The 22,382-nt window shown below is 49.3% G+C and overlaps 1 protein-coding gene across 6 annotated transcripts in view; it reads right to left on the bottom strand.

Annotated features, from left to right (window-relative positions):
• MAB21L3 (mab-21 like 3) overlaps positions 1 to 22,159 on the bottom strand; it is a 42,966-nt gene extending 20,807 nt beyond the window's left edge. For 3 of the 6 annotated variants that reach the window (XR_003517948.2, XR_003517947.2, XM_027582815.2), the window contains exons 1-6: positions 21,639 to 22,159; positions 20,362 to 20,616; positions 11,252 to 11,392; positions 8,155 to 8,446; positions 4,960 to 5,138; positions 4,292 to 4,486 (exon numbers count right to left, since the gene is read on the bottom strand). Coding sequence is in view for 4 of the 6 variants with exons in the window: in XM_027582815.2 (XP_027438616.1) it covers positions 4,292 to 4,486; positions 4,960 to 5,138; positions 8,155 to 8,446; positions 11,252 to 11,392; positions 20,362 to 20,409 (855 nt within the window). In the remaining 2 variants the exon portion in view is untranslated. Of the gene's footprint in view, positions 1 to 4,291; positions 4,487 to 4,959; positions 5,139 to 8,154; positions 8,447 to 11,251; positions 11,393 to 20,361; positions 20,617 to 20,939; positions 21,022 to 21,164; positions 21,556 to 21,638 lie in introns of those variants that run through there. The other 3 variants (XM_027582834.2, XM_027582841.2, XM_027582850.2) reach the window with 3 other exon arrangements.
• Between the last annotated feature and the right edge of the window lie 223 nt (positions 22,160 to 22,382).

Here is a 22,382-nt window from a genome sequence, read left to right as displayed (position 1 = left end):
TGATCCCCACCCTCAGGTGGGCTCTCGGCCTCAGCCTGCTGGTCTCCTGAGCCTTTGTCATTGTTTCTCTCGCCACTGGCATTTCCAGTGACCGGCACTCTCCTGAAACCTGTGATCCCCCACCCTGGGCAGATGCCTTTGCCTCCTACTTTACAGAGAAAATGGAAACCCTCATGGCAGCAAACAGGACAGTTCTAGAGAGTTCTGCCTACACAGGCTTCTTCCTCTCTTCTCTGCTTGACCACCCCACCTAGCCGGGTGAACCCCATGCAGGGTTTGGGATCCCTCCTTGCAGGAGCTGTGTGGGACTGACTTCCCTCCTGAAACTGTTCTAAGCTCTCCTGCCCCACCCCCTCCTGACCTCACACCTCTCTGCAAGCGCAATCAGCTCCACCATCTGTCGTCATTTCCTCTCCTCTGGTTCCCATCCTAACCCACTGCAATATGGATTCTTCTGCCCTCAGGCCTCAGAAGCTGCTGTCTGTAAGGTCCAGTGAGCTCCATGTTGCTAAGTCCAACAGGACTTGCCCAGCCCTGGCCTTACCTGGCCCTCCAGCAGAATCGAACTCTCCCACTCACAGCCTCTCTTGAGTCATTCATTCTTCGCCGGCTTCCAAGCCACTGTGCTCCCTGCATTTCTCCAGGCGCTACAGCTACTCCTTGGCATATTATCCCCTTTGACCTGCCTCGGTGCTGGAGTTTTGGAGGCTCGGTTCCACACCCTCTTTTTCTCCTTCTCTCTTGCTTCCTTCCTTGGCGGTTTGAATCCCCACCAAACACAGAGAAGTCACTCACAATTTCCTTTCTCCGAGCCAGACTTCGCCTCTGACCTGCTCCTCACCTGCTCTCTCTTGGGAATCTGAACGTTATCGCCATCAACATGTCCCAGCCGTACTCATGGCCTCCCCCCGCCAAGACCGGGCGCGGCTCCAGAGCTGCTTGTCCAACCAGTCACGCAACACACGAGCCAGGAGTCACCCGTCCCTCACCAGCTGCATCAACCCCGCCAGTCCTCGGAAGTGGTTCTCCAATCTACCCATGTACGTTCATCTCCACCATCGCCTCCTCTTCCACCTCACCCGGACCTCTGTTCCATTGTTGTCCCCATCCTGTCACCACCCACGCTGCAGCCAACGTGATCTTTTTGAAACATAAACCCATGGTTCTTCTCGCCTGAGAGACTTTCAAGCCTTCTCCTGGTTGGTTAATGAAAGATCACAGTCCTCCACAGGGTTTGGTGTTACGGGTTTGGTCCCTACCGTCCTTTCCAGACTGGGCTTGCCCTCACCCTCCCTTGCTTTCTCCTTCCAGCCCCACCGGCCTCGAATCATGCTCTCTGCTACCACAGGGACTTCTCTCACATCCGACCTCTGCTGTATGGAACATGCTTCCTTCCCCCAGTTTGTCCAGGACACTCGTCCATCAGATCAAATTCTCCTGTGAGACCATCAGACACTCTCTTCACCACATACTCCTCTGAATGCCCATGATCACAGGAGTTGTCATCTCTGTATTTATGTATGCGATCCCCTACGAGGTTGTAAACTCTATGAAAGAGGCCGATACCTATTTTAATGGCTATTATGCCACTAGCACCCAGCAGAGGAGCTGGCCCATGGGAGACAGTCAAAAATGTTTATTGACTAAGGGAAATAATTCACTAATGTTATGATTTGGATGTTGAGCATTTTTAAAATACAGTCTTTACTAAAAACGAAAAGAGCAGTTTTAGCTTCATGGCAAGATAGTGTGTATGTTTTGATTTAGATCACATTGTGTGAAGTAAATGAGTTGGAAGTAATGTCATACTATCAAGATAGCCTAGACACAAAAAAGTGTTTTAATTCCTCTTGTAGTTAAGCTTTTATCTCCCTAAGCAAACCCGAAGCGGTTAAGCCTCTTATGATCAAGCCCCTGTGCCTTTGAGTGGGTTTTAGGAATAAATAAGACAATGAAGGATGAGCTCTTGTTCACAGGGAGTTGCTTTGGCGGGGGCAAGCCAAGTCTGGAAAGGACGGGGCGCTGCTTTGGGGACAAGGTGAGAACCTCCTTAGACCGTGTCAGACTGAAGGTGGGGTGATGATGACTGGCACATCCTTCCTGAGGCTGTTTTGCAACCCAGCCCTTCTACTTTCCCCAGACTGAAGGCTTGGCAAGGACCCCGCCCACTCAAGCCGACGTCCGGGCTGGTGTTACATTGTTACCAGCCACGTCCATCACTGTGTCTAAATGTGAGAGCATCTTGGACCAAGGATGGAACCCTAGAACAGGCAGCTGGTAGTGCTTCTGTCGGTCCTGTCCTCAACAAATAACCCCTTTTCAAATGCCCATTCTTGAGAATGCATAATTCTGTGCCCTGTTGGGGAGTTAGGGAGAACCAAAACAAAGCACATTTAAGGAGTTGCCCTAAAATCCTCTAGTGATTGAGAAGCCACTGGAATAAAAGTAAATCCTTGGGTGTAACGCAGTTTTGACAGCAGTCAAGGGTTGGGAGGCCCAAGGTGGCCCTATTCAATCTTGTGTAAAATATTCGTGTCACTTAATATGTTTCCATCTGTCTTAATTGTGAAGCAGTGAAGTCAATGGTTAAGATCATGAGGTCCAATATGAGAGAGAATGGAGCTTGCTTCTCAGCTCTGACTCTTCCTAGTGTGGCTTATAGAAAGGCAAGCAAGAAAGAAGCCAAACCCGCAGAATGAACTAGCCTGTCCTCAGGAAGCACATGCCCTCAAGAACAGGTGGGTGTCTTTAGGGGAATGTGCGTGGGCACATGTTGAGAATGTTGAAACTCCAGAGAAAGGCCCCAGTGTGTGCAAATGAGATAGTAACAGGTTCTCGGGCAGGCCAAGGAGGACAGGTTATTAGGAAAGAGAAGAAAGCCAAGCAAAGACTACTGCCTTCAGGGGGAAAAAAGTGGAATATGATGTGAAGGCATTCATTCATTTGCTCAATAATTATATATCGAGCAACTACTATGTACGCAGCACTGGGAGAGATACTAAGGGTTCAGTAGTAGGTGCCCTTAAATAGCTTACATTGGAGCTGGAAGAGTTATCCAGGGCCAGAAGATGGCGGGTCCCCTGAATGAGAGGGGGCACAAGCGGGAAGTCACCTCACAGACAGGCGGCCTGTGCTCACCTGTGCAAGAAGGTCAGGGAGAAGGGACGAAGCTCCTGGATAGACCCCAGCTAGGCTTGGGCTGTGCTGTCTCTAAGTCGGCCACCTCTTGACCTCAGAGCACCACACAGCTGTGTTCCGTGAACGTCCCATTCACCATGTGCAGTTGGGAATTTGCAAAAGAGGAGTTGAGGATGTGATGGAAGGCCCTCTCCCCAGGGAGACCCCCTGATGTCCCAGGCCAGGGTCTGCTGCTCTGGGCCCGTCCTCCCTGGTGCTCCCCATGCTGTGTGACTCCACGTGCACCTGGGGGACCACCTGACTGCCCATCTCCCCCGCTGAACCATCAGCTCCAGGGGAGCAGGAACCACTTCTGTGTTTGCTCACCTTGGACCTCCAGGGGTAGTGCACACAGCAGGTGCTGGGGCAGGTGTCTGGCCCATGGTAACCTCAATAAACATTTGCTGAGCAAGTGAGTAAAGGCAGTCATGAATGTGTGTTGTTGGGTTTGGGACAAGGGGAGGCAGGTGCTGCAGAGGGAGGGGAAATCCCTGCCTGACGATTTGGAACCCAGGAGTTCAGGTCTGCAGCCATGCTCACGTGGCAAGCCCCTTTTCCTGGTGGCCCCACCCCCCGGCCCCGGCCCCCACCCCCGTGTGGCAGTGGCCGCACCTGGCTAGAGTGGGGACCCAGGGAGTCCTAACACCAGGGGAAACATGAATTCCCCTGAGGTTCGAGCCATCCACAAGCTTTCCCCAGACTGTAGGTTTCTCAGGGGCGCAGGCCACACGGTGTAATCAGTGCTGAACCTCAGCGCAGTTTCCGGCACATAGTGGACACTCGTGTCGGTTTGGTGAGTGAAATAAGTGGAGGGGAGAGACGGAGAGAGAAGAGGAGGAAACAACCAAAAGAAAGGAGCGGCAAGAGGGCAAGCGGGGCCGGGGTGGGAGGAGGCAGAGGCCGTTCAGCCTGGGCAGGGCTGTCCTGGGCACACATACAGCCCGGCTGTCGGGACCTCACTGGTGAGCAAGCATAACACATGGGATGGCCCATAGGGGCACGAGGGCCCCCTCTCGAATCAGTCGCATACACACACACCCGGTGTGAGGGGCTCTGGCCGGGCCCCGGGGGCACGCAGAGAGGACCCACGCCAAGGCGGGGCGCGTCCGCTCACCTGCAGATGGTGGGACGTGATGACCGGCCTCTTTCCCGGACACCAGACGTCCTCCTTCATCTGCCTCAGGGCCTGGAGACACCTGCTGCGGCAGCCCCCGTCCTCATCCAGCTGCGCCAACAGCACCTGCTCGGCCTGCAGGAAGCTCAGCTGCCAGTGATACTGCGAACGGGCCAGCAAGGCAAACCCGAATGACTGGGAAAAGAGAAAGACACCAGGAAAATGAGGAGGATGCTGGCCAGAGTAGAAAGCCATCACTGAAGCCATCCGCTACGCTACGGGGGGTGGGGGAACCTGCCACCAGGCAGGCAGAACCTCCCACGTGGGGACACGGAGGAGGGCTCAGGGCAAACCCCCTTCCTTGTGCACAGGGAACGGGAGAGACGGTGTCCACTTTCTCGCAGGCACTGGTTCTCCAAGCCGAGCCTGCACCTGGAGAGCTTCACACACAGACTGTTGCGCCCGGCCCATCGGCTCTCATGGTCCCGAGCAGGGCCTGGGAATCCGCATTGCTAACAGGCTCTCAGGGGCCGTGGCAGACTGTGGGGCCCCCGCCTGGAGCACCGCTGATCGAGTGAAACCTCATTTTTCCCTTCCAAAGCTGGCTGACAGTGGGTAAGCTGTGAGCGCCTCTGCTCTGGCGAGCTGGGCCCCTGGCTCCCCGATACCTTGATGCACTCCACTCTCTGTCGGGAAGGCCAGCGCCTCAGACAGGGAGGCCACCGAGCTTTCTCAGACCAGGCAGTAGGGATCTCCACTGTGGGGACCAGCTCTAGCTCCACCTGCCATGTGGCTGTTTCCACGGCAACCCAAACTGCAGAGTGGTGTGTTAGCATGCTGACCTTACCTGGTGGGAAATGACAAAGAGGCAATGAGAAGAGAAAGCCTGGCTCAGGCAAAAACATTCAAAGGAGGAATTGGGGAACAGTGGCGGTGAGCAGCTCCTTGCGCCTGGTAGGGCAACTGCCACAGGTCGGTAGCACCCCAGGGGTGGGGTGTTCATGGCAAAACTAGACAATTAGCTGAGTAACTATTGATAGAAACATTGCTAGAAAATCTCACGGTGGGTGAGTGTTGCTTTTTCCTTTCTCCGCCCCCCGCCCCTAGGCTTTTATGGCACCTTTTCTTTGAAAGTAATAAATTCTTTTCAGAAGGCTCAACTGAAGAAAAGAGACACAGAAGACAAAGAAAAGATGGAGTATTTGCTAATAAAAATGAAATCCAACCATTCTTCTACGCCCCCTCCATTCTGCCCAGATGTCCTGACCTTGTTGAGAATGGCGTTCTCCCCTGACTCATTCACCTGCCTCTGGTGGAGTTCAGCTTAACCCGTCCCTTACCTGACTCCCAGTCTCTCGGATGGCATTGTTCCCACCAGCCATTAAGCTAGTCTAGCCTCAGATGTATTTGTCACCCCAAGCCCTTGTAATTATAAAATACTTCAAAGTGTGTCATAACCATTGGCTGAAAGGGTCGAATGAGTGGGAAAAAAGCCCCCACTGCCTCTTCCAACCAGGCCATGAGAGAGAGAGAGAAAATAAATGCATCTGGGAGCATCTTTCAGCTCCTGTACTAGAATTCCTTGCTAATCTGTTCCCCCTTCTTTCAAAAGATACACAGTCATTTTTTGTTTGTTTGCCTTCATTACGGATAAGGATGAGCTGTCTTGAATCGGGATCGATTATTTTTCTCTTGTTTGTTCAGAAAAGAAAATGGAAACTCACTCATTAATCGTGTTAAGCTGTTCAAAAGGAAAACATTCCTCTCCTTGGCTGGGGTGTGATAAAGAGCTTATAGTCTGCACCTCATCAGAGCTGCCCAGACAGGAACATGACGACGTCTGGCACCCTGGCATTATTTACTGAAAGCATCTCACCAACGTGGCCCGTTTGCAAGCTCTCATTTGCACTTTCACTATTACCAGCGTTTCAAAGTGAAGGAGTCAGCACATGCTGGAACCAGCCTGCCCCGTCCACACCCTGCTTCTGCTCTGGCTCTGCTCACTTGGTGTGTGACCTCCCGCATGTTAGCTCATCCCTCTCTAAACCTCAGTGTTCTCATCCATAAAACAGGCAGAAAAATAACTCCGACTCTCCAGGGTTGCTATGCGCAGGACATTTTCCACAAAAGCATCCTATACGTGGTAAGAATCCATTAAACGTGGGCTAATTCCATTACGGAAACTTTCAGAACAGTTCCGTCCAGACAGGTAAAAGATCATTCAAATCCTTTTCCCTTTCTACACATGTGTGCGATTGAGTCCTGTCCAGCACTTTGGTTTTTCCCTTCATTTTCCAGCACAAGGATTTTTCACAACTCCGTGTGTGCACACATGTACCCCATTCTTAAAGGCAAAGGTAGTACAATTTATTTCACAATTTCCCTTTGTTACTGACATTATTTCTAGTTACTTACTATTAGAGCCTAAGGCCATGGACGCCCTTGTGCATATTTTTTTTTTATCTGTAGGAATATAGTTCTAGAACTGGAATTGTTGAATTGTCAAGTTAAGCACATTATAAAAATAAAAACAGACTAATCCCCCTTTAAGAAGTAGGCACCAATTTACATTTCCAAGAACAATGTATGAAAAGGCCTTTTGTACCACACTCACCCTTACCCTGAGCATGATCATACTTTTTCATCTCCGTCAATCTATTAGGTATTTTAATGCACACTGCTTGAAATATATGTTAGATGGAACATTTTTTCTGACTTTTTTTTTAAGATTTTATTTATTTATTTGAGAGAGAGAGAGAGCGCATGAGTCAGGGATAGAGGCAGAGGGAGAGGGAGCAGCAGACTCCCCGCTGAGCAGGGAGCCCGATGCGGGGCTTGATCCCAGGACCCTGAGATCATGACCTGAGCCAAAGGCAGATGCTTAACCGAGTCACCCAGGCGTCCCTCTTTCCCTACTTTTTTACTATTACTTGTTTATTTTCTTTTTCTGTGAGTCGTTTTTTTTTTTTTTTTTTTGGTCATTATTTCTATTGGTCTACTTGTATGTTTTCTTACTGGTTTACAAATACTCTTTCATAATTAAGGAAATCCGCCACTTTTTCCCAGCGTGAAATACACTTTTTTATTCTGTGGGAACAAAATGAATGTGTGAGCGAATGTACATACATGCCACATGGTAGCATACAATTTAAGATTTGGGGATTGTCAAACCTAATCAGTTCTTTATGGCTCCTCATTTTTGTGTTTTGGCACAAGTCAGTGGTTTCCAAATGCGGCATCTCAATACACTGGGGGACGGCAGTCAGTTGGAGGGTGTTACAGAAATGTGCTAGTAACAAAGATCTGTGGTTTGCAAGTATTTTGCTTTTTAAAAAGTGTACCTAAGTTTTTAAATTAACGTCCAGGAAAGGGCACACAACCCAAAGCCCATGATGTCTCTGCCGGGGCAGGAACCCACGGAAATCCAAGCGGGTGCTGTGTGGATTCCACTCTTCAGTGTCAAAGCAGAAAAAAGAGCTAATTCATACTGTGAGGAGTGAACAGATGTAAGGAGCACATGGTTAATGTCTCAATTTAGGGGCACGAGCTTCAGGTAACACCTACGTAGAGGTTTTTTGTTTGTTTGTTCACGATTTTATTTATTTATTTGAGAGAGAGAGAAAGACAGTATGAGTGTGCGGGGCAGAGGAAGATGGAGAGAGACAGAACCCCAAGCAGACTCCATGCTGAGCAGGGAGCCCGATGCGGGGCTCGATCCCAGGACCCCAGGACCACGACCCGAGCTGAAACCAAGAGTCAGACGCTCAACGGGCTGCGCCACCCAGGCGCCCCTGAGCAGAGGTTTTATAAAGCAAAAGGGAAATGCCAGAAATTGCCCTTTGTCCTTTTCTTGATCAGCTCACCTGAGAGATGACAGGTTCCAATTGCATTTTCTACCAGCTTCCGGAACACCTGGAGGACCTTGGCGGGTACAATATCTCCCTCAATGTTCACGTCTGCCTCATGCCACTGCCACAGGCTCTTCATAAACTGCTCCACCTCCAGCCACTGCTGCAGGCCCTCCGGGTCCTGCAAGGGGCAGGACAGCCTGGTACCCTGTAGGGTGTAGTAGCGCCAACGTTGCTCCCTCGCCTCCCTGTACCCGGCCAGGCCCTTCACCGGGACGGTGACCAGGAACCGGCTGGGGGACAAAACCTGCGGTCAAGAAAGGAGACGGGAGTGTGAGTTCACGGACTTGAGAGGTAACCGCAATCCCCGGGGCGCCAACCTGTCGAACCGGGTTGCTCAGTGAACTACTGAACCCTTAGCAATGCGCCGAGATGGACAGAGGGCTGCACCTGCCCGCTGCAGGAGGGTTCCATCTTTGTTCTGCCACACTAACCACTGTAGTGGTCGGGCAGATGAGTTCATTCACTGAGCCCTGGGTGTAAGGAACCTGCAAGGAAAAGACTGAACCTGACCTGGAACTCAAGGGGGCACCGAAGCGGGGAGAAGAGAAGGCAGGGGAAGGAAATAGTATACAGTGAGTTCTGCACATACTAAGCACTGCAAGTCTCAGGCATTAGACTAGGTGATGTTCCCAGTTACACGAAGAGGTGGGCTTCATTAACATTTCCCAGATGAGGAACCTAAAGCTCAGAGGGGCTCTGAGATCTCCCGGGGGACACACAGCCAGGAAGTGGGAGAGCCAGAATGTGAGCTTAAGCCATCTGATGGCTTGTTCAGGGGTTGCTTTCTATGCTGGGCTGGCTCTCAGTCGGGGAGGAATGACCTGGATCAGGTGAAAGTTCTGGTATGGGAAGAGACAGGAGGGGGAGAAAGGATTCTGCAAAATGTCTCCCTTTCTTTTTGCCAGTACCGATGGCCCACGGCCAGTATTATTGATTGGTCCTTACAAAATCACAGGTCAAATGAAAGGCAGTTGCTGAGACCACATGAGCTGTTGAGATGATTCTATGTTTAATAAAACTTAGAATAAAGCAAATGATCAGAATCTACCTACTCTGTTTCTACAAGTACCAGTTAGGCAGAGGTCAGGATGAAAGTGGTCAGGTCAATGGTCCAAAGGATAGAACAGATTGGCCAGCACTACAGTATCCCCAGAAGGAGCTTGACCTCTGGCCACATCGCGTGGCAGCCGACTCCACACCACACCTTTTCCCATCAGTCATCAGTTGTGCACTGGAAGATCCACCCCCTTTTCATAGAAAGTTCTGACCATGGCATCTGGTTAACCTTTGCTCAGGGCTCTGTCACTGGCCAGTTCAGGGGTGAACACCAAACTCTGCCTCATTCTCAGAGAACAACGGTGTGATGCTTTAGAAAATGGATCCACATGACTTCGGTGCCCACAGAAAGGTGGTGGGATTAAAAAAGGGAACAAATTTAAACTCTGGCACTCAAAATCAATACCTTCTTTGAACCCACTTGCATGTGAATTCGAGAGCACAACTATTATGTTAATAGTCACATAAATGGTGCTTAGTTAATACTTGCTGGATTTGGTCCAAGATAAAATAAAAGCAATTTTTATACACCCCACTTCAACTATTTTCAAAACTTAATATGCAGGACAGGATGTGTATAAATGCAAGATATATTTTAACCTATGAATTCTAAGTGAGACCACAGAAGGAAATTTCTTCGGATGTAATTCTAGGAAAAGAGTGTTATGGGTGGCTCAGTCGGTTAAGCGTCTGTCTTCAGCTCAGGTCATGATCCCAGGGTCCTGGGATCAGTTTCCCTGCTTAGTGGGGAGTTTGCTTCTCCCTCTGTCTCTGCAAATCCCCCTGTTCATGCGCTCTCTCTCTCTCTCTCTCTCTCAAATAAATAAATAAATAAAATCTTTTTTTAAAAAAGTGGTATTGTGTTTCTACTCCTAGTCACTGGTCTCTATTGGTCTAATGCAGGTTAGAAGGGCGATAGAAGTGGGCAAACGATGTTGTGATATGTGGGGATCAAATCTACTTTTAGAGTTTTCATCCTGGGGCGAATTTCTCAAAATCTGTACTCTGTCGCCAGATGTACATGTCCCAGATTCTTGTGGGTGGTCCTTGTGCCCAAGAACCTTGGAATGTTCTGGACCAGCAAGGGTCTTCAGTCCAGGCACTTATTTCTTTTACTTATTCATTCATTCACTGAAGCTGAGTGTCTGCATGGGCCCCACACCATGCTGGGTGCTAGCAATGAAGCGATCAATAAACATGATCTTTACAATCCAGGAGCTTGTAATCTTGTGTGAGAGATACGGCACGAATACATATTATCTAATACAAGTGAAAGGGGTTCTTAGGTGCCATAAGAAAAATCAAGATAAAGGAGCATGGGGTCTCAGAAGGGCTCAGAGCCCCACTTCCCTCATCTCTGAAAGGCAATGAGCCACGTCTGTTCTTCAAGGTTGTTTGCAGGTGTGAGGGAGGCCATTTCTGTGAGAATGGCTCGGCTCACACAGCACTGTTGCAGGAAGGCTGGCTGTCATGCATGGGCCCTGGTGGCTCAGAGTCCTGTCTGCAGTGGGGACAGGGGTGGCCAGGCTGCCTCTACACTTTCTAAGGACCACCTCTTCCACATCTTCCTTCCCCCACCTGCAACCCATGGACTCTCGCTTTCACCCCATTTCTCACCAATGCCCTCCCTGGGTTCCTGTCCCCAGTCCCCAGGCTATTCAGCAGGTGCTGCATACATGAATGTGTGCTTAACTAAACTTCAGTTGTTACAGCACAGCGTGCTTGGAGTCCGAAGCCCTGGGCTGAGTTCTGGCTGTTGTGCCTAACAAGACGTGATCAGGACATTTGACTTCTCGAAGCCATTCTATCATCCGTAAAGTAGGACCGTGGGGGCTCACGTGACACAGCACCTCTGGAGCGAGTGTGTAAGTGGTAAATACTAAGAGGACCTGTGGAACATGAGGGATTATTGGTACCCTCAGTCAGGTGATGCCTGGGGCACACTGAGACCCACCCACCCACACAACTTACAGAACAGGTGAGACCTACTTACCTTAATGTTCCCATTGTACGTGTCAGAGTAGGGGACGGCCTGGAATCGAATGTCTTGGTGGCTGATTTCTGTGGTCAGCTGGTGGACAACCCTCTGCACTTCCTCCACAATCTGGGAGAGCTGCTGGCGCCTCACGCCCACCTGGGTGGGAAGGGATCAGCAAGGGCAGTCATTCCCAGGGCGGGGCCCAGGCATCGGCACAGGGACGTGATGAGACAGGCCCGGTGGTAGGCGACCACAGGAGCACCGTCAGACAAGCTGGCCCTCCCAAGAACCCCAGGGGACATGCACCTAGGTGTGATGGCACTCGCTGGTGGTTCAGCGTTCTTTGAAATACAAGCATTCACTCAGCATTAATCCAGTACCTGTGTGCAGCGGGCGCTGGGCACAACAGTGAACTAGAGAAGAGCAAACAAGATAGACATGTCCTCATATATACAGGATATGCGTACATACGTGTATACACACACACGTATGTGTGTGTATAATCTAACATCAGGTATGATAAATCCCGTGAGGACAAATAAAATAGGATAAGGGACTAGAGAGTAAAGGCGCTGCTATTTTAGATCGGGTGACCAGGGAAGGCTTCTCTAAGGAGGCAACATCTGAGTGAGCCCTGACAACAGCAGGGGAGAGCAAATTCTGAGGCCCCCTAAAGCAGGAGCACGCCTGGCAAGGCAAGGGGGCCCCTGTGGTTGGACCCTGGAAAAGGGAAAGGAGGGGGACGGGAGATGAATTTGGAAAGGCTGGTCTGGCCGGCCCATCCCACAGGGCTTTGCGTGCTGTGGTGAGACTCTAAAATGGGGTAAGAATGGTTGCCGTCCAGGTTGGCGAAGACGAAGCAGTTCAACGCATGTAATCATGTCGCAGTTTCCTGTCTTCTGTCGTCCATAATGATGGCTCTCTGGGCCCCGGTACTCATCCTCCTTTTGCTACTAGACCCATAAGAAAAGGCACGTGTTTTATGTTCCCTCAGAATCCGCACTGCAAGTTCCCAAGAACCGGAATTACTGTGAGAAAGTTGAACGCCAACGTTATATACTTTCACAGATACTCAAGGTTTAGGGAAATAGGTGTTTGTGGGGAACCCACAGGAACTTTTAGTAAACTCCGGGAGAGTTCGGAAGATCCAAATGAAGAAGAAATGGGAAGAGTCTGTGTTTTCTGAAATGGAGGGGCCCTGTTCTGTTGCTCAGGCTGGTGCCACGACAAGGGTCCCCCTTGGGGAGGCTGCTGAACCTGGCAGGGAACTGACTGGAAGCAAAAATCTGATATATCTAGATGCAGTGTCCACCGTGAATCTTTATAGTCTGTCTGAGTTCTGTATAATGGCTGTTTCTATGTATTCTCCAGTCATTTAAGACACCCATAAGTTAATCAAGAAAAATGTCCAAGTCAAAGAGATTTCTAGCTGTTTTCCTAACTAACTCATCAGGTAGTCCAGTCACCTGGGACTTCACACCTCCCACCAACAAACCCGACAACCATATATGGACAGAGGACACAAATGTGCATAGGCACACATGCTGTATATCACATGTATAAAATGTGTCATACATAAAGTTAGCTCATTAATAAACACCTCTGTGTGCCAGGCCCTCTGTGACATGCTGGGACCCAGCAGTGAGTAACACAGACATCACCATGGTTTACAGTAGGTGGGAAGACAGGCGTGAGTACTGAACATAAGCATGGGGGCCATGACGGGAAGTGGAGGGTGCCCCTGGGTTCAGCAGAGCAGGTGACCTAGTCTGAAGCCTGAGACCTGTTTTAATCGTCCCGATCCCCACACAGGGAAATGTCTTTGAAAAACTAATACCCTCCAGATGCCTACGAGTAACAAGAAACATAAGACGAGGCTCCTGATCTTAAGGAAGGAAATACATGATACACACGAAACAGTCTTTTCAAAACCCATGTGTCTTGTCTGACCTCAGATATGATGATCATGTCTACATAGGCTTTTAATGCCATCTTCTTGCCACCAGCACTCACCTACTGCTTTCATACGTCCACCCTCTACATTCATCACGGGAGGGCACCTTTCTTGAGCATTTGTAAGCTATTGAGATTCTGCATCTTCCAGAGTGTCCGAGTGGAAGAGAAAAGGTGGTCACGGAGGGGGCAGATAATTTGCCATGCCAAAAATAAAGGAGAATGCATTTAGTCGCCCATGATGAAGGGTCCCCTGCAGGGTAAGACCTCTATGTGTTGTGATTCAACTCCATTAGATCAATTTTGTTGAACATTTTATGCCAGGTGCTATGTGTACATGTTTGTTGTCAAGAGGTTTACAGATGACACAACAGAGCAAGACAAATAAACCGGAAATTAAAGTCACAGCAATCTAGTGCTGCGTAGAGGTCTGTACATAGATGCTATGGGTACATAGATGCTATGGGTACATAGAAAAGGGGAATATCATCTAGTCTGGAGGCTGGGGTCTCTTCCTGGAGGCAGAGTGTAGGGGAGTTGTATCTTGAAAGATTAGTAGGAGTTAGCTAGAAAGAGAAGGGTGTGAGGGTTGTTCAAGACAGAGCAAATAGCAGATATCTAGTATGAGGAGCACAGGGGGTTGCAATGGCTCCCCTATATTGCTGGAGAAGAGACTGCCTTGGAGAAGGATGGTGAAATGGGAGAATAAGCAGCAAGAGGTCTTGAAAATCAAGGAAGAAGAATTTCAAGAACAAAGTCAACATTAAGTGGCTGAAATGAGATAGGGCCCCAAAAATGTCCACAAGCGTTTGGCAACTAGAACAGGATCGATGTGTTCAGGGAAGGGGCGGGCATTTAAGCCCGACTGCGGTGGGTAAAGAGTAAGTGAGTGGGAGGCGAGCAAGCGAACACGGAGGTAAGCAACTCCTCCAGAACTCTGGCCAGGGAAGGGATAAAAACAAAACAGGGACACCAACGGGGTTTTTTCAGAATGACACACAGGTTTGAACACATTTAAGTGCTGAGAGAAAGGAGCCAGTGGGGAAGGAAGAGGCAGCGGGGAGCTAAACCACTGAGTCAGGGTTTCCCAGCCAGAGCGTCGTGCAAATCCAGAAACCTGGTGAGCAATTCACGTTGGCGCATCAGAAGGAAAAGAAAGACAGGTGCAAGCAGATAAAAGGGTAGGAGTGCAGGAATCGGAGAGATTTCCCGTCTGAGGGCTGTTTTCTTTACAGAACGGGAGACAAGGCAATGTGCTTTGGGTGAGGTGGGGAGGAGGCCGTAGGGGACTTCGGGGTGACAGACTTTGGAAATCACACCTCTGAGGGATGGGGGCTGTTCAGGCACCACGCGCGGACTGCCAGGCAGTCCCAAGACTCAGTTGTGGGGGGTCCACGGAGCTGCGGCCTATCGGCGGGCTCAGTTGTAAGATGGTCTCCACACCTCATCCCTCCAAAGGTAACAATGGAGATGCTAAGGCAACAAGGAAAGGTTTCTGTGGTGGGCCATGTTTTCCAGCTGGGGGAAGAAAATGGACAAAGCCATTTAGTAGATTAGGGAACACTGGACAAGGTCAGGGACCAGAAGTCTAATCAGGAAGAGCAGCAGAGGGGCACCTGGGTGGCTCGGTCGGTTAGGCGTCTGCCTTCGGCTCAGCTCGTGATCCCGGGGTCCTGGGATCAAGCCCCACATCGGGCTCCCTGCTCAGTGGGGAGTCTGCTTCTCCCTCTCCCACTGCCTGCCGCTCCCCCTTCTTGTGTTCTCTCTCTCTCTGTCAAATAAATAAATAAATAAAATCATAAAAAAAATAAAAAAAGGAAGAGCGGGAGAAAGTCATACAAGGCTAACTAGACAGAACACCGCGGTCAGAGTGGTTGGGAAATAGTCTTCTCAAATCGCTAATTTCTTAGACTGTGTTGAGAACTAAGGCTCAGCCACAAGTCCTCCAAGTCCACTGATGTGAGTTCATAGAACTCAGATGTCAGTAACATAGTGGTAATTTACATGCATGTACATTTTGTTTCCTGAGTTGGTAAACTAAGGAAAGATTCATCACCATATTGACACTGTCAATTTTTTTTTTTTTTTGAGAGAGAGAGAGCAAGCAGGAAGGGCAGAGGGAGAGAGAGAGAATCTGAAGCAGGCTTCACACTCAGAGCAGAGCTGGACAGGGGGCTCAATCTCAGGACCCTGAGATCATGACCTGAGCCAAAATCAAGAGTTGGATGCTTACCCATCTGAGCCACCCAGGTGCCCCGACACTGTCAAATAAATTTTAACTGATAAAAGCTTGAGAGAAAAAGTATGTGTGTGTGTACAATGAGTAGTCTATTGGATAAAAGTTCTCCACTGTGAATCTCTTCTACAAATTCTGCCCTCACTGGATGGTGGCATTTCCTTCCTGGGCAGAGCTCCCAGGTCATACACTCCCTGGAAGACACCTGTAATCTCTCACTCATTATACATCTTTATGACTTGTTTTGATTTCTGGAAGTAGAAATCAGAATAAGGGAACACTTTTCTGGGCCTAGAGCCATAAATTCTGGTTTTGATTTCCTTCATCCATTACTGCCGTTGCTATTTTGACTTGGGATCTTAGAATTGGAAGAGACCTCAGAAATCATCTTGTCTGGTGTCACCCTACAGGAGGCCAGAGCGGTGGGTAGTTCTCCTAATGTCACACTGGCAGCTGGCAGTAGGGCTGGCCCTATGTCCGGGGTCCCTCACTGCTTTCTGTCCCTCTGTGCCATACGCTCGAGTAGACGCTCCAGAAGTAATACCTACCTTGATCCTCTTCCTGAACCTAACCATGCCCTCCACTTGAACTGAAGTCAAGGTGCATGAAATAACAGATCCAAAGTCAGATCCAAAGTCTCCATTAATCTGGGCAGCACTGACTGTTCTGGCACCCACAGGCACCCCAGGGCAACACAACAGTGAGAGTTAGGTGGGAGCCTCTTCCCCGCAGGTGATGCTGGGCCGCGTCGCTGGCCACACTTCCTGTGGTCAGTTCTTCCCTCTACATCGCTATGGACCACGTGCTCTTCAGCAGCCCCAGAAGGGACTTATGGGGAAGGTTTCCCAGGCTCCGTCCCACAGACCACTCGTCACTCCCTTGGTGTCCATCAGCACCCAGAAACCCCAGGTGGAGACTACAGCCTAGTGAGGTGGTGCAGGAAGATTCCATTTCAGGGTGTGGGAAAGCAGGGAATGGGGCCCGAGGCAGCTCTGTAGGGAGTGATCTTGTGGGAAGGAGGTGCCACCACAAGCAGAGACCTGTCACCGGCCCGAGCCCAGAAGCCCTTTCATGTGGGTCCAACTTCAGGAAGATACCAGGTGCAGCCTTGAGGCGGCCCTGTCACCAGACCCATTCCACGGCGCAGCTTGGGAACACACGTAAGGGGGAAAGAGGGTCACTTCCGAAGAAGGAATCAAGGCACATTCAGTCCAAATGTGACCTCAGTGCGCGTGTGAGTTTCACTCACCTCCTCTGAGGATTAGGTCGTGAACACAGGTGTGCTTTTCTTTTTAAAAGGCTACCTTTGTGGATGGGACAAAGCACGAGCAGAAAGGAACTGGGTGAAATTAGCCAGACCCACAACGCTAGACCAGGGTTACACCTTCTCATCCTCCCCTCCGTCCCACTGACCCCGGAAAGTTACACCCCGCTTGTCAGCGAGCAAATTCAGGAACTCTAATGAAGCAGAGTTTTTGCAAAAACAGTCATCAGAGGCCCCCTTGAAGGGTGCCGTGCAGTTTCTGTGGGCCTCCCTCTCTCCAGGGCACGTGTACCTGTCCCCACACACGTACATTTCCCCATCCCAGGCCACCTTCCTCCTCCCCGGCCACAGCATCTGGCCCACTGTTGCCCCACACATCATCTGCTACTATTAATAGCTCGAGTTCGGAACAATTTACTGTTTCAAATATAAATCAGTGAGAATTCAAGGTTATTGCCTATCATAACACCGTTCTGACTCACTTGCATTCCGACATGCTTTCTTGAGACAGGTAGAGGGGCGGCGCTAAGTAGCATGCCAGGAATGTCACACAGGCCTGGCCCCCAAGAGCATGTGGCCCGTGTGGCTGTCACCCATGGTGAGGGCCCCTGGGGATAAAAGGCTGAGAACTTCCTGCCAGACATTTTAATTCTGGTATTTCATTAAATCCAATAATCGGATCTTTAAAAAAAAAAAAAAAAAAGGACGAGCACCATCTCTGTCTTCCAGGATTAATGATCAAAAAGGATGGAGACGTAAGGTGCTACCTACAGATGAGAGAGGAGGCCTTCCGCCATCATATCCCCATCTTCTCAGACCCATTCTTCCCTGAGCCAGATGCTGGGGCCCCACAGATTCTGTACAGCTGTGCAGAAACCACAGCAACAGTGGCACCACGGAGCTGGGACGGGAGGCCCTCCTGTGTGCAGGACCCTCTCTGAGAGCTGGCCCCCTTGAGCTGCCCAACAATCCTGGAAGGTGGATGCTATGATTACCACCATTTTACAGAGGAGGAAACGCAAGTTCAGAGTGTGTAGAAATTTGCCCTGGGTCCGCCTGAGTCAGTGAGTCCCAGAACGGGGATCCATGCTGGGCACTGTCACACCTGGCAGCCCACGTTCGTAACCATTGTACTGCTCGGCCTCCCCAGGGACAAGGCTGCCAGGCACGAAACCCGCACTGACGGCTTGAATGGGGTTCCCTCAGCCGGGAAGGCCTCTCCAGGACTCCTCCACTTGTTAAAACCCCATGCGTGCTCTCAGGCTGAGTCTCCACTCCTCTTGCTGCACCACACCTCCCCCATGAGAGCCAACGCTCCTCAGTTCTCCTCCAGCACCCTGTGGAAATCTCCGGTGTAGCCCTGTGGTCTGCCATGTGTTCTATTAAGCATTTCCCTGTCTGCACAAGGAACATTCTCCTTTCACCCTTGGAGTTATGTGCAAAATCCGCAGGAGGGAGGGGGCCGTCCTTAAAGATACCCCAAACACATTTTCCCTCTCAGTTCACAGGCCACACCCTGGACCTGGGTTTTGGGCACAGTGTTTTGCACATAACAGGTGCTCAGTGTGTGTTTGTGGAGATACAGAGGGGTTTAGCAGAGCAAATACGGCTTTGGAGTAAAACAGAATTTTCTTACCGACGCCTCGCACTTTCACTATCTAGCTGTGTGACTTTGGTCAAGTTACTGGAGGTACTGTGCATGTGCCACATGGTCGCTGATAGATTCCATGAGATCCTGCCTGGGCCTCAACCTGCCAGCACCTTTTACACTATTCTTGCATTATCTTCAATAACTCCTAAAGATATTCTGACCACATCTGTGAACGTCAAGGGGAATGAAGATATCCGAGACACGATCATCCCCTACAGAAACTTGTAAAGAATAAAACGAGATAATATTTAAGTTGCCACCCAAGATAATAATAGGAAAGGTGCCAAGAGTCAATATACAATTGATTGTCAAGCAAATATTGTCAGTAGTAATTATGACAGGAGTTCAAAGGGAAGCCAAAACATTCTGGGCTAGGGTGTCAAGGAAATCTTTCGTGATAAGGTAGGCTCTGAGCTGAATTTGAAGGATGAGTATGAGCCAGAGAAATGGAAACGGAGAGGAGAGAGGATGTGTCCCCTGGCAGAGGAGAGAAGATCAGCTCAGGCCTTAGACTTTCTCAGGACATCGTACTTGCGGGGCAGGCCTGGCCGACTCACCACCTACAGGGACAGAGGGCGGACGCACACAAGAGGGAGGGCTGAGGGGGGCGCAGGAGCGCCACAGCCCCCAGAGAACCCGTCCGTGAGCACATGCGCTGTTGAACAGACACTCAGCCCCGGCCCACGGTTGCCAGGCAAGACACTGGGACCTGTGGTTGCCAGATATCCTGATGTTGTCCTTTTTCCAGAGAGGAGGGAAATCTGGATTTCTATGCAAAATCCCACCATTATGAAATGTTTGTAACAAATTTGAAAAAAATTTAAAAATACTCTGCAGGCCAAAGAAAACCTGTGCACAGGCTGGATTCAATGTAGAGAGCATGGTTTAGAGTTTCTGCTATTGGGGACGCAGGGAAACAGAATGGAAAGACAAAGTCTTACTTGCCAGGCTAAAAAAAATTTGGACTTTTTTTTCTTTCAGAAAACACAGGACCATGGGGAAAATGCCAGGAGCACCCCTTCCATTTATAATAGTCCCCAAAAGGGGAAATAATGGGAAATCACTTTGTTGGCTGTAATTTTTTTTTAAGATTTTATTTATTTATTTGACAGAGAGAGACACAGAGAGAAAGGGAACACAAGCAGGGGGAGTGGGAGAGGGAGAAGCAGGCTCCCGGCAGAGCAGGGAGCCCCATGTGGGGCTCGATCCCCAGACCCCGGGATCATGACCTGAGCCGAAGGCAGATGCTTAATGACTGAGCCACCCGGGCGCCCCGGTTGGCTGTAATTTTTATCATCGTTAAGTTTCCCCTATTTATCTAAGTGGTTTGCCTAAAAACATCAACGTTCCCTATCACTGTGATAATGAACTCTGCTTTGTTTACTTGTGAAGGCATGTCCCTAATCTTAGACAAGTCCCTAATCTTCCTTTAAATGTTTTAGTTTTACGGGTGCCTCTCTGCCTTAATAGCTTCATCGGTAAATGGAAAGGCTGAATTAAGCTAGATAATATTTAAGGTCCCCTCCAGTTCTAACGCTCTTAAGAGTCTATGACTCTCTACAGAAGAAATTCAATTAACTCTTAATGGATGTGTACTAAATATGTGATATATATTTTTAAGTCTAGCAGTTTTATAGTTTCTAAAGGGCATTCTTAACTTCATTTACTCTTTTTCAATGACCCTATTATCACCCCCATTTGACAGAGAAGAAACCTGAGGCTCAGGCAGGTTCGGTGCCTCACTCATAACTATACCCAGGATCAGTGGCAGAGATGGAGCTCCAACCCACGTTCTAACTTTCTGTTCCACAGTCTGTACCCAACGGGCCTCTGGCACTAGAACCTCAGAGAGAGGACGGAAATAAGGTTAAGTCCCTAAACACTCTTATGGGTGACGGTCTTGGGTTCCCGAGGAGCATTTCATGTATCTTTGGAAGCAGCCTGACATCCCTTCTGAATCCAGGTTGGTGGGGCAGGGGGGATGGGGTGGGAGCATGGGAGAGACCCGTACCTGTCCTTACCTTAGTCATAAGGCAGTCTTCCAAGTCTCCTGCAGTCAAGGATTTCATGGCTTCTTGGCCAGTCCTCAATGGAGCAGCAATGTCTTGGTTTGTCCGTCAGTGGAGGACACTTGCAGGTTGGTTTCCCAAGAATGTTAGTCTCGGTGCTAAATTTCTTTGAGAATGTGTACATGGACCAGAGACAGGCCTTCCCAGTTCTTCCCTCCAGCTCTCATTTCCAAATTGGGAGCATCTGTCTGTCATCTTTAGGGAATTCTTTTTTTTAAAAAAAAAGGAATTTCAAAAGGAGAGTTGATGAAATTGAAAACTGAATTTGAGTCCAACTTAATTTGACTCGATTTAGCTCTATTGACGGGTGCTTTGACCGAAGGCAATTTTCCCAAGTTGTATTTCCCACTCAGATACTTAAATCTCAAGATAGAAATGCTCTGTAGTTGGCTTCTTCCCCACCTTTTTATGCTCTTGGCCCAACACTAGATGCACCCTGCAGCCTAGTATCTTATATCTCCTTGTTCTTATCCTGTTGACAGTAAATATTCCTTGCCCTCCAATCCAGAAAATCCCACAGATTGATTTACCTTCTTTACAATAAACAAATAGGGAACTGCCAAACAACCAGCCAGGCACCCGCCATTATGCCTACAAACAAGTGACCTGGGCTCATCAATTAGATCAGGGCACGATAATCTGCATGTGGAAAAGCACACACACACACACATACACACAAAGGTGCAAGCAGAGAGAGGCATGCACACATGGACAGGCACACCCAGCAAGAGCAGGAGAGGGACCCTTCTGCTCACCTGCTGACCTTTAAATATAATCTTCCTCTTCCCACTTGAAAGCGGGCAGTAAAAATAAAGTCAGTGTAAACAGGCCCCTTGAGAGTCAAGGAAACACTCTTGTCTGGTTTTGCCAGCAAAACCATGTTGGAAAACAGCTCAGGCAGTAAGTTCCCAGTCTGGCTGGCTGGGGCTAGTTTTATTACAGGAAAAAAAAAAAAAAAAATTCACAATGGCCTGATCTCCCCGAAGCTGGTAAACATCGGAGACTGCTATCAGATGATCTAAAGAAATTACAGCGCTTCTGGGAGCCCAGCTCACTTCTGAGCAATGCTCTGAACAAATGTCTTTCCAAACCCACCTCTGAGAGCTCAGCAGCCATGCTGGGTGCGGTGGCTACTCCGCTTTGGGTAGCCACTGTATTTGCATATCTCCACCCTCTGCCCTATCTGAAAGCCACAGCTGAGCCACACCAGAGCAACCTGCTCCACCCACCTCATTAATCCAGCCTTCACGCCAGCTTCTTATAGATCTCTTCTGTGAAATATTGTAGTCAATTGAAATATTCTATGTAAATATTGCAAAGCTACCCTTCCTCAAAACTGCCTCGATTTTCCATTTTCTTCTATTTGTAATTCAAAGTCTCCTTCGTTTGATATCAGATGCTCCCGAATATTTCAGAATCTTCTCTTGGCTTACCACTGGTCAGTCATTCCAAACTTGGTTTTTCACAAACAGAACATGAGCCTGCCTCTTGGAATTTCCTACAATTCAGAATCCCCTCTCTGCCTCATTTTCAACTTCACCAAAGTCCTCCTGGTTTCTCACATGAGCTCTCGTTTTTTTGTCCTTACTTCTACTGCACTGTAATCATTAACTTGGGATTCCCGGTCTTCTGGTGGGGCCTTTCCTACAGTTCTCAGCTTCCCCCAGAAGCCGTCATCAGATGCCCAAACTTGCATCATTCTGTGCCTGGGGCTGCCCTTCCTCCATTGCCCCAGCACAGCTGCTGATCAGGATGTTGAAACTGCAGTTCTTCTCTCACTAGGGCTCAGTGATGCTTCCCAGATGTGAACAGGGAGAACGACCAGCAGGCCAGTTGTAGAGCCCGGGAGAAGGAAGAAATCTATGCTCAGGGTGGCTTACTACATTGTAATTTTACCTGGATGCCATACCTGGCAAACAGAAGGTTATATAAACCCAACCAGTTCCTGACTCCCTGATAGAGTTCTTCATGGG

This window comes from Zalophus californianus, chromosome 4 (assembly GCF_009762305.2).
Source record: "Zalophus californianus isolate mZalCal1 chromosome 4, mZalCal1.pri.v2, whole genome shotgun sequence".
In the NCBI taxonomy this organism is placed as follows: Eukaryota; Metazoa; Chordata; class Mammalia; order Carnivora; family Otariidae; genus Zalophus; species Zalophus californianus.
Note: the sequence above shows the minus strand (reverse complement) of the source record. Positions and strands in the feature narration are given on the sequence as shown.